This window comes from Engystomops pustulosus, chromosome 4, assembly GCF_040894005.1.
Source record: "Engystomops pustulosus chromosome 4, aEngPut4.maternal, whole genome shotgun sequence".
NCBI lineage: Eukaryota > Metazoa > Chordata > Amphibia > Anura > Leptodactylidae > Engystomops > Engystomops pustulosus.
Genome location: NC_092414.1, coordinates 123,296,690 through 123,314,032, shown reverse-complemented (window position 1 = coordinate 123,314,032; position 17,343 = coordinate 123,296,690). Strand labels below are relative to the sequence as shown.

Genomic DNA, 17,343 nt, shown 5'->3' with positions numbered 1-17,343 from the left:
CAAGGTTAGATGGATAAATGTAGATGAGAGATATGCTTCCATATGCTGCATGCTGTAGGGTGGTCAGCGATCGGCTCTGTAATCAATTGGGGAGCTACTCTTTCACATTCATCATTGAAGTGCAGACTAATTGTTGGTAATTTCCAGTTTTTGCAGCTGCGTTAAATTCTTTGCTTATTTTCTGTCTTGGTGGTCCTATTAATTGAAGGGGAACTTTGTGCATTTAAATGGTCTTGAATTGAAATAAAAATATTATTTTACCTGTTCTTGAAATTTTTATTTCATTTTCTTTTAATTTCCGTGTTGTGTATGTCTGTAGTTTAGTGCCCAGAGACTTCTAAGGGACTTTATGTATCTCTATTCTCCTTCTAGTGTGGAGCATCATGCGTTGTAAAGCAAAGATGCAGACTATCTATGGCCACAGAATCTAAAATGTTACTCACGATGCTCCTACTTTGATTGCCTTTCCACGAAGTGAAGCAATTTACATTTTATTAAATTTGACTTAGAATAATAAAGCCTTTTCCATAAAAAATTTGCAAATATAACTATATAAATCCCAATTATCTAATTTAAACCTTGCACAGACGAATGCCTTGAGCAAAGCACATAGAGACAATGATATCTTCAATGGAACAGTGCCAAATTTTTTAAGGAGACAGTTAGTAAGAAGTAGTTGTAATGGTTGTCATCCTTTTGGCCAAAGCATAGAAGATTTCCAGCTGGGCAAAATTAAATCTGGCATTACGGAAACATGTGAAAGAAACAATTGTGGGAGTCTTTTCTCTAACAGTGATATTCTCATAAACTCATTACACCCAGTTGTGTATTTGTCTCAGATTAATTGTTTATTTTATTGATTTTTTACTAACCTGTTCCTTGCCACAAAATGAAGTCACATGTTAGATTTTAATAAATGTGAACGCAACAGAAATAAACATTGTATCCATCAAGTGTTTATTTGTGCAGCTGCTCAAGTCTTTCTAATACCAAATTAAATCTGCATTAGATACTAATTATTCACAGGGGCCTTGTGGAAGCCGTGGCAGAATATTCACATGTATGGTGTTGCTTTATGGCATCTGCTCCTTTTTTACTTGGCAGGTACATGATGATCATAATGATCATGATAAGTGTCAACCACTGTTCCCCTGTGAATACAAAACATGGGGAAATTATCTCTGAATTAAGCAGCATTCACATTAGCCCTGCTACTGGCCTGCACATTGATCACCATCAGCCCATTGTAGTTTGCATGTTGTGACCGCCACTTCATTTCAATGGGGGACTCGAACCTATTCTAGGGGTGGTATGACTTCCATTGAATAAATCCCACTAGATGATTATCTGTCATCTACCTTACAAGTAGGTGATACACGTTTGTGGTGGGTAACCCTATTTAAGGCAAACATAAAGGACATCTTCATTCAAACTACATAATACACTGCTGTATACTGTGATTTTGACTGTTGTAGTAGCATGGCGCCTGAATGTAATTGGTAAAGCGATGATTGTAAGTTTGTTTACAATTCTAGAAAGAAATAGTAGCACGTTGGACAAATTCAGCGCTGATGCAATGATAAACAGCGCTCCACATCTTTTCAATATGCTCACTGTAATAGTTCATCTACGGTCACATGGAAACTTCTGGCCCCCAAATGTCAAATGTGTCATAAATAGAGATGAGCGAGCACTAAAATGCTCGGGTACTCGTTATTCGAGACGAACTTTTCCCGATGCTCGAGTGCTCGTCTCGAATAACGAGCCCCATTGAAGTCAATGGGAGACTCGAGCATTTTTCAAGGGGACCAAGGCTCTGCACAGGGAAGCTTGGCCAAACACCTGGAAACCTCAGAAAAGGATGGAAACACCACAGAAATGGACAGGAAACAGCAGGGGCAGCATGCATGGATGTCTCTGAGGCTGCTTAAACGCACCATTATGCCAAAATTATGGGCAACAGCATGGCCATGACAGAGTGACAGAATGAAGCTAGATAGCATCTAAAACATCCAATAATTGACCCTGACACTATAGGGGACGGCATGCAGAGGCAGCGGCAGCAGCGGCAGGCTAGAGAGTGTCTTGGCAACATACCCCAAATGGACTCAGGCTTAAAACCAATGGGTGGCAGAGAGGAAACAAAGGAGGTGAGCAAGAAGCGCTCAAATAATATCGGTAAATGATAAAAGTTTGCCAGTATATTTTGTGGATTACACAGCAGGGTGGCGACAAAGTTAACAAGTTTGATGTGGAAGCCATGAAAACAACCCAAAATTCTGCCTGACACAGCTCGTTTGATAAGGGGACCATGTATGGAGGCAGTGAACTAGTAGTAGATTAAAGATGCTGCAGTTAAAACTATGTTAGTTGGATCTTGGGATGGAGCTGGCGCTCCGCTGCCAGGCGAGCTTTCGCCAATCCAAGCCCCTGTCTCTAGGCTACTCCTCAAACAGCACTTCTAAGAACCTTTTGTACAAGATCAAGTGTAGTAGCGTTCTTATAAGTTTAGGATATGGCGGGTGAGGGGAATGTAAACAGATGCGCAAGAAGCGCTGAAATAATATCGGTAAATGATAAAAGTTTGCCAGTATATTTTGTGGATTACACAGCAGGGTGGCGACAAAGTTAACAACTTTGATGTGGAATGCCCTGTAATAGCTCTTGGGCGGTGTGCCTTTTATCGCCTAGGCTCAGCAGTTTCAGCACCGCCTGCTGTCGCTTAGCGACGGCACTGCTGCTGTGCCTAGAGCTAGCGACTGATGGCGCCATGCCCACGGATGGTAGTTCGGAGGAGGAGGTGGAGGAGGGGTGGGAGGAGGAGGAGGCATAGTAGGCCTGAAAGACCTGGACCGAGGTAGGCCCCGCAATCCTCGGCGTCGGCAGTATATGACCAGCCGCAGGGTCAGACTCGGTCCCAGCCTCCACCAAGTTAACCCAATGTGCCGTCAGCGATATATAGTGGCCCTGCCCGGCAGCACTCGTCCACGTGTCCGTGGTCAGGTGGACCTTGTCAGAAACGGCGTTGGTCAGGGCACGGATGATGTTGTCTGACACGTGCTGGTGCAGGGCTGGGACGGCACATCGGGAAAAGTAGTGGCGGCTGGGGACCGAATACCGAGGGGCGGCCGCCGCCATGAGGTTGCGAAAGGCCTCGGTCTCTACTAGCCTATAGGGCAGCATCTCCAGGCTAAGCAATCTGGAGATGTGGACATTAAGGGCTTGGGCGTGCGGGTGGTTTGCACTATATTTCCGTTTCCGCTCCAGCGTCTGGGGTATGGAGAGCTGAACGCTGGTGGATGCTGTGGAGGATCATGGAGGCGACGATGGGGTTTTTGTGCCAGGGTCCTGGGCAGGGGGCTGACTATCAGCTGACACAGGGGAAGGAGCAGTGGTGTGCACAGCCGGAGGTGAACGGGCTTGGTGCCACTGAGTGGGGTGTTTAGCATTCATATGCCTGCGCATACTGGTGGTAGTTAAGCTAGTAGTGGTGGAACCCCTGCTGATCCTGGTTTGGCAAAGGTTGCACACCACAGTCCGTCGGTCATCCGGTGTTTCCTTAAAGAGCCTCCAGACTTCTGAAAATCTAGCCCTCGCCGCGGGAGCTTCACTACGTGACACATTTGGCGCTGATGCACCTCCTCTGGCCCTGCCTCTCCGTCTGGCCCCACCACTGCCTCTTCCAACCTGTTCTGGTCGAGGACTCTCCTCCGTCTCAGAAGCACTGTGTTCACCCGGCCTATCAACCCAGCTTGGGTCTGTCACCTCATCATCCTCCGATCCCTCAGTCTGCTCCCCCCTCGGACTTCCTGCCCTGACAACAACTTCACCACTGTCTGACAACCGCGTCTCCTCATCGTCGGACACCTCTTTACACACTTCTTCCACTACGTCAAGAAGGTCATCATCACCCACAGACTGCGACTGGTGGAAAACCTGGGCATCGGAAAATTGCTCAGCAGCAACCGGACAAGTGGTTTGTGAGTGTGGGAAGGGTCCAGAAAACAGTTCCTCAGAGTATGCCGGTTCAAATGCCAAATTTTCCTGGGAGGGGGCAGACTGGGGGGGAGGAGGCTGAGGTGCAGGAGCTGGAGGAGTGGCGATTTCGGTGACATGGGTGGACTGCGTGGAAGACTGACTGGTGGACAAATTGCTCGAAGCATTGTCGGCAATCCACGACATCACCTGTTCGCACTGTTCTGGCCTCAACAGTGCTCTACCACGAGTCCCAGTAACTTCAGACATGAACCTAGGGAGTGTAGCTCTGCGGCGTTCCCCTGCTCCCTCATCAGCAGGTGGTGTCTCACCCCGCCCAGGACCACGGCCTCTGACCCCTGCAGTAGTTGCACGCCCACGTCCCCGCCCTCGTCCTCTACCCCTAGCCCTCGGGTTAAACATTTTGAAAATGAAAGTTATAACTTTAATTTTTTTTTAACTTTTTTTTGTGTTTTTTAGTTTTTAAAACCAAACGATGCTATCCTATTGCTATGGCTATTTTCTAGCCAAGTATGAAAGCACACTGCTATGCCAGATGAGATGACGCTGAGTTATGAAAAAATAAACGTAAAATAAAAAGTAAATGGCAGACTGTGCCTAATTGAAATCAAACCCCTAATAAATTTTCCCACTTTGGTGTTTGAGGTGGATATGTGTGTCACTAAGAGCTAAACACAACGGTAGCAAGTCCCCCTGCAAATTCCTCACAATATGGTACTAGCTGCAAATAAAATTTGCCCTAAGAAGGGCTGTTGGGTTCTTGTAGAATCACTCCTGCCTAACACTATTCTAATAGAACAGCCTAACGCTTTCCCTGACCAGCAGCAGCTCTCTCCCTAGCGGCATCCAGACACAGAATGATCCGAGCAGCGCAGGCAGGGGCTAGTCTATTCCAGGGTCACCTGATCTGGCCAGCCAACCACTGCTATCGACGTGTAAGGGTACCACGTCATGCTGGGTGGAGGGCAGAGTCTCCTGGCTTGTGATTGGCTCTGTTTCTGGCCGCCAAAAAGCAAAACGGCGGGAGATGCCATTTTCTCGAGCGGGCGAAGTATTCGTCCGAGCAACGAGCAGTTTCGAGTACGCTAATGCTCGAACGAGAATCGAGCTCGGACATATGTTCGCTCATCTCTAGTCATAAACAAACAAAAGAACATTTTTTTCTATATTTTCAAACAATTTAAAGTACTTTATAGATACATTTTATAACTATGGATATTGTTCTATGCTGGGCTAGTTCAGAAGCATATTAGCCTTACTGTCCATTCATTAACACAGAGATGCTGAATAACTCCAGGTGTGTGGGGACATAAATAAATTCAGACAGCTTTCAGTTGACATTGATGGTGATCTTACCTGAGGAAGGCATGATTTGTATTTTGAAACCTAATGGTGGAAATATATGTAACAGTACATGAAACTAAAATCACTAAATAACAATTTTGTAATGAATTATGGGCAAAATGTATTAATTGGATGAGGGAGACTGCTTCATAACTGTGGCTGGTCGTGTCATGACCGAAAAGTATATTTCCACCCTAATAATGTTGCTGTTGTTGCTTAAAGGAAACCTACCATTTCAAATGGTAGGTTTAAGCTGTAAACACCGAGCACCAGCTCAGGGTGAGCTGGTGCCGGTGCTTAGTTTCGTTAGTGTTAAAACCGCGGTATCGCGGTTTTAACACTTTTTAAACTTTATAGCATAAACTGCTTCGGCGCTGCGTGCGCACGATCGTGCGCGCGCCTACATAGGAAATGCCGCAGGCGTTGCGCGCGCACGGTCGCGCGCAGCGCCGAAGCGGCTTCTGCTATAAAGTTTAAAAAGTGTTAAAACCGCGATACCGCGGTTTTAACACTAACGAAACTAAGCACCGGCACCAGCTCACCCTGAGCTGGTGCTCGGTGTTTACAGCTTAAACCTACCATTTGAAATGGTAGGTTTCCTTTAACCCTGAGGCGGAACCATTGTGGACACCAAGGTTTCTCAGGTTTTCTATGGCAGGTCTCCATTGTGGCAATTTGCAGGTTACAATACAATTGCTTTCAGTAGGAGCAGAGTAGTATTGTGACATTGCAATTTTATGTCAAGCAACTAGTGGTTTAAGCAAGGGGTGTAGCCACCTTTTTGGCACCCCTAAGCCTCTTGGGCCCGTTTATACAGCACTCTCTGCACCCCTCAAGTTAAACCACTGGTTCAAGCATAGGAACGTGTCCAGCTTGTAGAAAAAAAAATCCTAAATTATATAAAAAAAAAAAAAAATTTGTTTTATTATAGTAATCCTTATTTTCATACACTATGAACTTTTTACACTGAGTAATTCTATAGTTAATCCTTTTTTCTTAACCATATTTATTTTAATCCTCTACCTTAAGGGAGTAGAAAATTGTATTTTTGCTGACGTTAAGATCTCTGTTTATCAAGGATAATATCACAGACGGAAGAATGAAATGGTTGAGTTTCATTTTTCAACCATGCAAATAATTACAGATTACAAAGCAGAGGAAACACAAAATCATGGAATATTTGCTCAGATGATTTTGGTTTAACAACCAAAGTCATTAGTAGGATCCAAAGAGCCTCAAAGAACTATGAGGAATTTTACTAGTTTACACGCTACATTATAAAGCCTTGTCGTTTCATTAGTTGCTTATGAAAAATGTGTCTTTAGTAAAATAAATACAGTGTTTATAAACGTTTCTACAAAATAGTTGGCTGGTTGTAAATGTTTTGTGCATGTGTTTGAAAAAATATATTGTTCTTTTTCCTTATGTACTTGAACGTGAAAATAGATGATCCAATCATTAAAATAATACATTTACTATAAACACAATTGTGAAATAAGTATGTTTATATTTCTGTTTAAGTCATTATGTACTTAACCATATGGTCACTCTCATAAGATGCTCCTTAAATTCTGAAGGGAGTGGTCAATCCACTAAATTACTGTTGTTAACAAATGGGTTGAACAATAACCTGCATAGAATGTGCCCTAAATCCTGTAAGGGATGCATTAGTGTTTAACATGTGAGTTAACTGGTTTAGTTATTGCAGAAATGGGTCATTCCTTTTATTCACTTTACTACAGACTGTGTTATCATGCTTGTTTAACGGGTTAGCCAGTCATGTTAACCAGTGCTGCACGGTATATGGGTCCCAACCACTGGAAGATTAAGACTGCCAAGGGCCCAGGGTCTATGAATATTATAGCCGCTTCAAGTCTTTTATTCACTTCCTACATATGGTGCTAGAATCCTGCTTCTTGGGAATGGAGGATATGCCCTTTCTGCCTGCCTTTAATCTTTGGTTTCAGGACTTTTCTGGCAATGGTTCACGTGTAGTGAAAGCTCTTTTTAGTATAAAATTTGGTTGACGGTTTTGTTGGCCATTGACCCCCTAGAAGGCCTTTGCCCCATGCTACGGCCAAAACCACCTCTCTTATAATTCTCTTCTGGTCCTATCTCCTGCACCTAACTTGAGGACAGGGGTCACGGATCTGTGGCTGCACATGCATAACTCTTAAATTTCTGTGATTGTTCCAAGACTTCCCTGTTACATCTATAATAATACTCCTTGAAATAAATGTAATACACTTCTGTGGGTGCACAAGTAATGAGACCTTTGAACTAATGTCTCGGGCTGATAAAGAAAGTCCAATAAGTAGTATGTCAACCACTTTTATGACTTGTCTAAAAGTGTGTGCTAGTCACATATCACCCATATAATGCCTCTGCAGTGGGTCAGTGCAAGTCTACGGCATACAGTATGCAATGATAGACAGAATATACCTTTAATATGAAGACACACCTTATTATAAGACGCATCCCAGATTAAGTCATCCAAAAAAATAAAAAAAAGTATTTGACACCAATTACAAATTCCCCACTGGTCACACACAACACAGCTTACAAATCCGTGCTACATCCACTCACTAGCACACAGCTCTGCTGAAACGATTCACTCACATGGACATACTCATGCTACCTTCATTCATTCATTCACACACACACAGCTCATCTTCATACCAAGTCTGAGCTGTAACTTCTTCTCTGGCTCCATCCCCTGACAGCATGAAAGGGATTAAAGGAAATGTACCAGCATGTGTCACATGTTTCTGACATCACTCCTGGTCCTGCAGTAATAAGTGGGTCAGGACAAGCAAGGACAGGGAGAGAGCAGTGCAGAAGTTCTGCTCTCTCACAGATAAGGTGAAATGCTGTGCCTCACTTGATCTCCAGGAATGCAGCACATTTTAGCAACAAAAAAAGTCTGAAAAATACAGTGCCAAATTAAAAAAACAAAATTCAAGCCATTCCATTTCTTTCTTTAGTGTTGTATGATGGCGTTCATAGAAGAAATAACACTGAGTTCACAATTGCATGTCAGCAGGCAACATTTTGACTCCAAACTAGGCAATTTTGTACTCCTTAAATTCTGAATAAATCAAAGCATGGTACATATGTTTTATCTAAAATGTTTACATAATGCTTACAGCCATAACTTCCTGATGATTCCTTGTTTAAGATAAGGCAATTTACCTATATGTGCCACCAAGCCAATATGCAACATTCCCTAATAATTTATTCTGAAATCTGAGAAGATGAGAAGAGTATACTGTACTAGTTTACATCTGCATCGGTGGCTATGAGCTGTATTACAGACTTTATCACAAATCATACAAAATATAGTACATAATGCTTTCTATTTTTCCATTATATGAAACATCCACCATGATATTAGCCTTCTGTTACTGTATAAACAGAAGCCACAACTCAGATGTGAACAGAACCTTAAAGTAAAGCTAGTTTCTGCCATTCTGCCTCTGGAGAGAGGAATCCATACTTTATAGCTGGTTTGGCACATTTTGGCTGGTTTATGCCCTTTACCATATCTACTGCAATAACAATATAGGAATATTGGGTTGACTATACATAGGAATTTAAAGCATTACATCCTTACAAGATGTCTTGCAATCATTAATTCTATATGTATGTGTGAAAGTTAGATTTAAATCTGGACTGAGACTTCAAAGTACTAAGAAGCAGATCTATTTTATATGATGAAGTGTATTTCTATTTTCTCAAATTACTTTGATCATCCTCTAATCTTTGATACTTTCTAACAGATGAAACCCAGATGAAAAAAAAGACTTTATAGACTTTGCCAATCTGCCTATTTATCATAGCCTCTTATTGATTTGGCATTAATTTTCTTCTCGTTAGCTACAGTATGTCTTAAAGTCTAAGTAGAACAGCTTTCTCTCCACCTTATAAATAACTTATGGGACTTGGACTTCCTTTAAAACATCTGTCATCAGATGAGCTCTAACACATACCCTATTTAATATTAATCAGTAATCCTGGGATATCAGATAAATCTGGACTAACATGAGTCCTTACAATACATTTTCTATGATGTGGTTTAAGATAAATATGCACGTGAAATATAAATTAGAGCAATAATTATGTGAAGTTTACAGAACAATCATTTTATTGCTGAGTAATCAGATAAAGTAGATTAAAGTGTTCATTCCAAATGACTTGATTTCTTTATATGCTAGTTCATGTTTTTCAAAGTTCTATCTCATGTGATTCTAATTATTAATGAAAATTGAGGAAAAATCACATTAGCTTAAAAGGGCTTTCCCAGGATTTATAAAATTGTCATAGGAAAAGAAAATGTCCCTTTTTGCAGGAATCCAGTGCCTTTCATAATTCACATGACCAATCTGGGCTATCTTCTTTACAAATTGTGTGCATTATGTAAAGAACCATAAAGGTTAAGAAATTATGCTTTTTTCAGTTAATTCATGCAATTAACTACTTCAGATAACTGATTGATGGGGTACTAGATGTTGCACCTCACCAATCAGCTGCTAATGATGTATAATAATAATAAAAAATTGTATTTTATATACAGTGATTATAGGGTTCAACAGCGCATTACCAATCATGGGGCGCAGTTACAAAATTATACATTACAGGGCAATAACCTTGTCAGACAGAACAATAGGAATGAAGGCCCTGCTTATAAGAGCTTGAAGTCTATGACCTCTCCAATGCATAGCTCAAAGAAGTAAGGTAACCCTAATAAAACCTTTAACCAGGCAATATTTAAACCTGCTCACAAAAAAACTTACAATTTATGACCTCTCCTATTGGAAGATCAAAAAAGTAATGCAACCCAAATAAAACCCTTTAAACCACTAATTGTTTTATTAGACAAATTATCAGACAAAGATTAATAAATTCACCAGTTACCTACATTGTATCTATAAGGAATGCAGCAATGGTAGTCCATCTTGTCCCCAGCTCCTTTGCTCCATACGAATACAGCATTAGTCTCTGTTACAGAGGTTGCTCTGCAGTTGAGTAACTTTCAGTTATCAAGCTGATTTATGTAGTTATAGTAACAGCAAACAGGTCTATAGTATGAAGGCACCAAATAATAAAAGTAAACTGGACTAAAGAACTTTATGTTAACATTTCTTAACCACAATTAAAGTTTGAGCCCAGAAAATATGTTTGGATAAGAAAAAACATGCAGTCATTTTCTAACGTAGCTTGCGTCTTCTAGAATACACTCACAAATACGTATTTGTTTTCTGTTTAGGCTTAGTGAAGCAATATTGGCTGACCCCTCATGTTTTCCTCTCCGCAGCTGACTGTCAAAGTATTTGTTGGAATAAACATATAAACCCAGGATTGCTCAAGAGTTTGTAGTGAAGAAGGGCTGTGTCTGGCATCATACAGACATGTGTTTGTTTCTGAGCTCATAGTATCTTGTTGTTCTAGGGATTCATCAAAGCTGCAGAACGTTCTCATAAAACTATTACATGTTTAATCCCTTTGTGTAAAGTGAAAACATCATTATGATTTGTACTGCTGCGATATCTAGGAACAGAGTGTACAGGTAGATAGTGGACAGTGGTGGGGGATAAAATATGGTCCCTTTTCTGGTGGGCGGCAGCCAGTTGTTTTTACTATGAGTTTGTCTCATAGAAAATGCATTTCCTTTGATACAAACAGAAGCACAATTTAGCTGATCCAGAGCAGCAATTCAAAAGCAATTTAATAATAATAAAAATCTTTATATAGCACCATCATATTATGCAGTGTTTTACATATCAATCAATCAATAGAACCCATGAGATTTCTTTATTCTTAGGCCACTTTTACGCTTATTTTTTTTGTCAGAATTTAATCCAAAAAGCAAAAGTGCAGTATTTGTACATTTTGTTCATTTAGAATCTACTTTTGGATCTGACTTAATCTTAATGAGACTCTTGTCTTTAAACTTTGTATTATAAATACAAAAGTTAGAGGACTTTCTATAGGGAAGAAACACATTAAATATCCCATAGGGCTCCTGGACCTGGAAACCCTCAGCTCATGCCTTGGGCTCAAATATGAATCAAGCTTGTCGTATCCAGCGCTGGATATGCCAAATGAGAAGCCATATGAATCCCCCACCCCCACTGTTTTTTTTGTTGGGGCAAGGAGCGGGGCTAACAGAGAACATTTACTATACTCTCAGCTGAGTAAAGCAGCAGTCTCAGACATAGCATGTTTAAACAATAAACATCTTATACTCACCTTTCTCCTTAGCAACTGAGTTACTGACAACCTCTGTATACAAAGGACAGCAGTGATGCGTCATTGGCATAGCGAACACCACTGCAATCTGAATCTCCTGCTGTAGTGGTATAGGCACTGTTGTTGCCGCATCACTGATGGCCTCTGTTTGTATATGGCCTTCACTGTTGGAGAACTGGAGGACGGAGTGAGGTATGTATAAAATGTTTATTGTTTTTACACATCACTCATCCATATATAACATTTTTTCTGGTCCTGGACAACCCCTTTAAGGAAAATATGTTATTCCGTTTAATGCATCATATATCCTGCCCTATCTGTCAGCAGGCTATAATAAAGGGAGGGAAGCTGAGCTCTGTGAAATATATGATTATGTGATTTGGAGCAGGATTTCTTGCAAGGAACCCTAGTAGACACAATGGGGGTCATTTACTAAGGGCCCAATTCGCGTTTTCCCGACGTGTTACCCGAATATTTCTGATTTGTGCCGATTTTTCCCTGTATTGTCCCGGGTTTTTGGTGCACGCGATCGGATTGTGGCACATCACCGCCGGCATGCACGCGACGGAAATCTGGGGGGAGTGGCCTAGCGAAAACCCGAAGGATTTGGAGAAACCGCCGCATTAAAAAAAAAAAAATGTTGCGGGACACGCACTTACCAAGTATAGGATCGTGAACTCAAGCGGGCCTCGGTGAACGTCAGAAGAACTGCCTTAGTGAATCGCCGGAAGACCCGAATCCACCGCAGAGAATGTGCCGCTGGATCGCGAATGGGTCGGGTAAGTAAATCTGCCCCATTGAGAGTCCTAATTATCCCACCTATTAATTTGTGTGTGTGTGGGGTGGGCGGGACAGGACTCACATAGGAGTCCTGTCAGGAGTTATTCCTGTAAAACAGTACAGTACCAGTACATCTTCAGTCATAACCTTTCTCAGATAGGCAGCAGAAATCACCTATATTTTACAAAGTTATAACTTTATTTAATCCATCATCTATTGAATTTAAACTGCAATCAAAGAATTGGCAGCTGATAATAAAAAGTTATGATTTGTCATATATAAAAACCCATTGGCCCACACAACTAAAAGAATAAACAGTGTGAATGTGACCTTATATGTAAATGTAAACCCTTTCATTTAAAAGTTTTATTTTTTTTAAATTTTCCCACAGACTTGCTCGTGTCAAACAGCTGCATCCCATTTCTGGAGTCATCGTCTGAAAGCCTGGGTTTTCAGACCCTGCTGCTTGATGAAGAGAGGAGCCGACTGTTCCTTGGAGCTAAAGATTACATCTATATGCTCAATCTGGTTGATGTAAACAAAAATATAAGAAAGGTTGGTATGTTTAAAACCATGTTCTTTTGATAAATGTCTTTTCAAACATTTCTTACGATGTAGTTACTTCCTGGTGAGCACCTCCAGTGGATGCTAAGCTGTGTTATATGGGCTTTATATACACAGACTGACACTCAGCTTTCTTTCTAGATATAAACACACATGTGTGATCATAATACAGACCTTGGCATATATGTAAATGTACACTCACCGGCCACTTTATTAGGTACAGCTGTCCAACTGCTCGTTAACACTTAATTTCTAATCAGCCAATCACATGGCGACAACTCAGTGCATTTAGGCATGTAGACATGGTCAAGACAATCTCCTGCAGTTCAAACCGAGCATCAGTATGGGGAAGAAAGGTGATTTGAGGCCTTTGAACGTGGCATGGTTGTTGGTGCCAGAAGGGCTGGTCTGAGTATTTCAGAAACTGCTGATCTACTGGGATTTTCACGCACAACCATCTCTAGGGTTTACAGAGAATGGTTTGAAAAAGAAAAAACATCCAGTGAGCGGCAGTTCTGTGGGCAGAAATGCCTTGTTGATGCCAGAGGTCAGAGGAGAATGGACAGACTGGTTCAAGCTGATAGAAAGGCAACAGTGACTCAAATCGCCACCCGTTACAACCAAGGTAGGCAGAAGAGCATCTCTGAACGCACAGTACGTCGAACTTTGAGGCAGATGGGCTACAGCAGCAGAAGACCACACCGGGTGCCACTCCTTTCAGCTAAGAACAGGAAACTGAGGCTACAGTTTGCACAAGCTCATCGAAATTGGACAGTAGAAGATTGGAAAAACGTTGCCTGGTCTGATGAGTCTCGATTTCTGCTGCGACATTCGGATGGTAGGGTCAGAATTTGGCGTCAACAACATGAAAGCATGGATCCATCCTGCCTTGTATCAACGGTTCAGGCTGGTGGTGGTGGTGTCATGGTGTGGGGAATATTTTCTTGCCACTCTTTGGGCCCCTTGGTACCAATTGAGCATCGTTGCAACACCACAGTCTACCTGAGTATTGTTGCTGACCATGTTCATCCCTTTATGACCACAATGTACCCAACATCAGATGGCTACTTTCAGCAGGATAATGCGCCATGTCATAAAGCTGGAATAATCTCAGACTGGTTTCTTGAACATGACAATGAGTTCACTGTACTCAAATGGCCTCCACAGTCACCAGATTTCAATCCAATAGAGCATCTTTGGGATGTGGTGGAACGGGAGATTCGCATCATGGATGTGCAGCCGACAAATCTGCGGCAACTGTGTGATGCCATCATGTCAATATAGACCAAAATCTCTGAGGAATGCTTCCAGCACCTTGTTGAATCTATGCCATGAAGAATTGAGGCAGTTCTAAAGGCAAAAGGGGGTCCAACCCGTTACTAGCATGGTGTACCTAATAAAGTGGCCGGTGAGTGTATGTGTGAATAATAGACATACCTAGGGAGCTGCAGATTCTAGATATTGATGTGCACCACATTTTTTTTCTGAGACTGTACTCCAAATACTCTCCCTCTAAGAGTACTGACCCTAAGAGTAATATATATATATATATATATATATATATATATATATATATATATATATATATAACTCCCACATGGTTATATAAAGCAGTTATTATGGCACATATATTCTCAGACATGGCATTGTTCAGTAGTGGGGGTTTTGGTGAACATACAGTTACTTTAACCACTTTGTTTCCATTTGAATGTATGTCTAGGCAAATATGATGAATCCCCTCTGGCTTCTAATTAGACATGAATAGATCATTAACTATCCATACACACCAGGTAGCCATTATGGACTTTAAAGTAACCATACATATTTGATTAATGTTGATTCCATGTGACTAGCTGATCATTTAATGTGTATGGGGATGAAAGGAAAGAAGGATTCAGGCTGGTGGATTTCAAGGTTCCCAATCTTTTAACGTTTAGGAGAGATAAGCAATCACAAATATGTCTGGTAATAGTTTACTCCACTCCCACCATTCATAAGATATTCATGCAGGGAATCTGAATCTGCATGTGATAAGATATGTATGGTCATAAATATACCTGTACATACTATGTCACATTACTTTGCTATCAGGTGATATAACAGCTATTGTTTGTGGAGTCACTTAAAGGGATATTGCAGGAATATAAACATCTGATACATAATCTCATAACACTATAAATAGATGAATATAACAAAACTCAATGTCATTAGCTACAAAATGGAGCTTAAAAAGATTAATTTTATCATTCACAAAACGTTGGCTGTCACAGGAAACTACAAGTCCCATGATCCTTTAGTTCTCAGTAACTCCTCCTCCCTCTTACGCTCTGCACCCAGTGATGATCTAACAGACTGCCCTGCTCTGTTACCATAGTAATGATGTGTAACTGGCAACACTGCACATTCCCCCTCTGAGATGGTTCTCCCCACACACTGCCCACACTGCATGCACTGCAACCAATAGACCAACCAGCCAAACATGGTAATGATGCAGGACATGTGATGTGGACATGCGACCAGCAGCCATCTTCTGTCCTGTTTCTGCTCTGTGTGGAGAAAATCAAATGACTGATTAAAGAGCCAGTAGCATTTCAATTCTTCATTACAGTGTACGTCAACAGTATTTTTCAGCTAAGGGGAGCAATATTTTAAATGATAATTAATTACATATTAGCTTTTATTTTAAGGACCCTTTTCTATATGATTTATGCTTATTCCTGGAATACCCCTTTAATAATTTTTTCTTAAATAGTCCAGCATGTGTACATGGGGATTTACACTGGTCGTTATGTAAAAGGAATCCTCATTTCCTGGCAGCTCCCTTCTCTGCAGCATGTGTATATAAATTTGCAGTCCTCTTTAAAGAGGACCTGTCACCCCGAAAAAGCCCCCCACCAAATATGCCCCCCATAATGCTTTCCCTAGCTCCTTTATATATCTCCCATTTTTTTTAAATTTATGTTTGGAAAATTAGTTTTAACAGATCCAACCTCTTACCAAATAAAAGGTTGGATCCTTATATTCCCTGAGCTAGAAGTCGGCTTTATTCATAAGGGGGGCGGCTAACACATCCCCTTCACGCCGCTGTCAGTGGGGACCTGTGGGAGAAGCCAGCAGCATCGCATATATTGCGTAATCGCTGCTGTCTCTCCATGGAGCTGCTGCGCCGCATTGACAGCGTCTGCGGCGCTGGGCTTGCTTATTCACATTGCTGGCCGTGCCGCACTGACAGCAGCTGCGGCCATGTCGTGCTTATTCACAGCGCCTGTCAAATGTTATATATATTTGTCCGGGACTGTGAATAAGCGTGGCGCGGCTGCAGCCACTCTCAGTCCGGGGTGGCCAGCTGGGAATGTGAATAAGCAAGTCCGCGGCCGTTGTCAGTGCGACGTGGCCGCATCACGGAGAGCCGGCAGTGATTATGCAATATATGTGATGCTTCCAGCTTCTCCTACAGGGCTGTGGAGGGGGTGTGTCGGCCGACACCCTTATGAATAAGGCCGACTTCTAACTCAGGGAATATGAGGATCCGACCTCTTATTTGGTAAGAGGTCGGATCTGTTAAAACAAACTTTCCAAACATAAATTTAAAAAAAATGCCAGATATAGAAAGGGGCTAGGGAAAGGATTTTGGTGGACACATTTGATGGGGGGCTTTTTCCAAGGTTACAGGTCCTCTTTAACTTACTGGAAGTAGACCCATGTTACTCACTGCCCGTCCCCTATTCCTCCTCGATAATGTGAGATTCGGTCTTGTTGCTAGCAGGACCACATTCAGGAGGGTGAAAAGCAGATTCAGAAAAGAGGTAGAGGGATTATAAGAACCCAAGTAAGTAAAGAAAAAAGCACTTTGTACTGAGCTCAGATATATGTAAGCGTGTTTTATAGTCACTTTGCATTCATTCAAAGTTTGTTGAAAAGTTAGTGACTATAATAATATCTATGTTTGTTAATATTATACATTTAGACTAATATAAATCTTTCATAAAACCTTAACCAGTTATGTTCTTAATGGGAGCTGAGCAACTTCAGAACTCTAGTTATAAAACTCAAAGCATATGAACAGTTTCCTTCATCTCTAGTCCTGTGGTAAATACCAGTCTGTCAATTGACTTCATCTTGCATGCTTTACACTGAAATACTATTCAGAAATACAATCTAGTTTGCCAATGGGAAGAGCTAGCATCATATGTGTGCAGCACTAGTAGGACATCTGCTGCTGGCTATTTTCAGATATTCTATATCTGGACCTTCCTAAGTCCAGTTTTGTATTCCATGTACTATATTAAATATAGATAAGACATTCTGCATTATGTGGACTTACATAAAGATCATTGTTCAAACTATGACATTTACAAGCGGCTCGAAGATCTACTTTTGCTATTATTTAGGAATGTTATAGATCTAGCT

General features: G+C 41.4%; 1 protein-coding gene and 1 long non-coding RNA gene across 3 annotated transcripts in view; one reads left to right on the top strand and one right to left on the bottom strand.

Moving 5' to 3' along the window:
- The window catches only part of LOC140127068 (uncharacterized), a 50,736-nt gene extending 40,058 nt beyond the window's left edge, over positions 1 to 10,678 (bottom strand). For both annotated transcript variants that reach the window (XR_011854947.1, XR_011854946.1), the window contains exon 1: positions 10,259 to 10,678. This is a non-coding gene — a long non-coding RNA (uncharacterized lncRNA). The remainder of the gene's footprint in view (positions 1 to 10,258) is intronic.
- The window catches only part of SEMA3D (semaphorin 3D), a 142,489-nt gene that overhangs the window by 42,258 nt on the left and 82,888 nt on the right, over positions 1 to 17,343 (top strand). Inside the window, exon 3 of the mRNA XM_072147286.1 lies at positions 12,761 to 12,924. Coding sequence (XP_072003387.1) covers positions 12,761 to 12,924 — 164 coding nt within the window. The remainder of the gene's footprint in view (positions 1 to 12,760; positions 12,925 to 17,343) is intronic.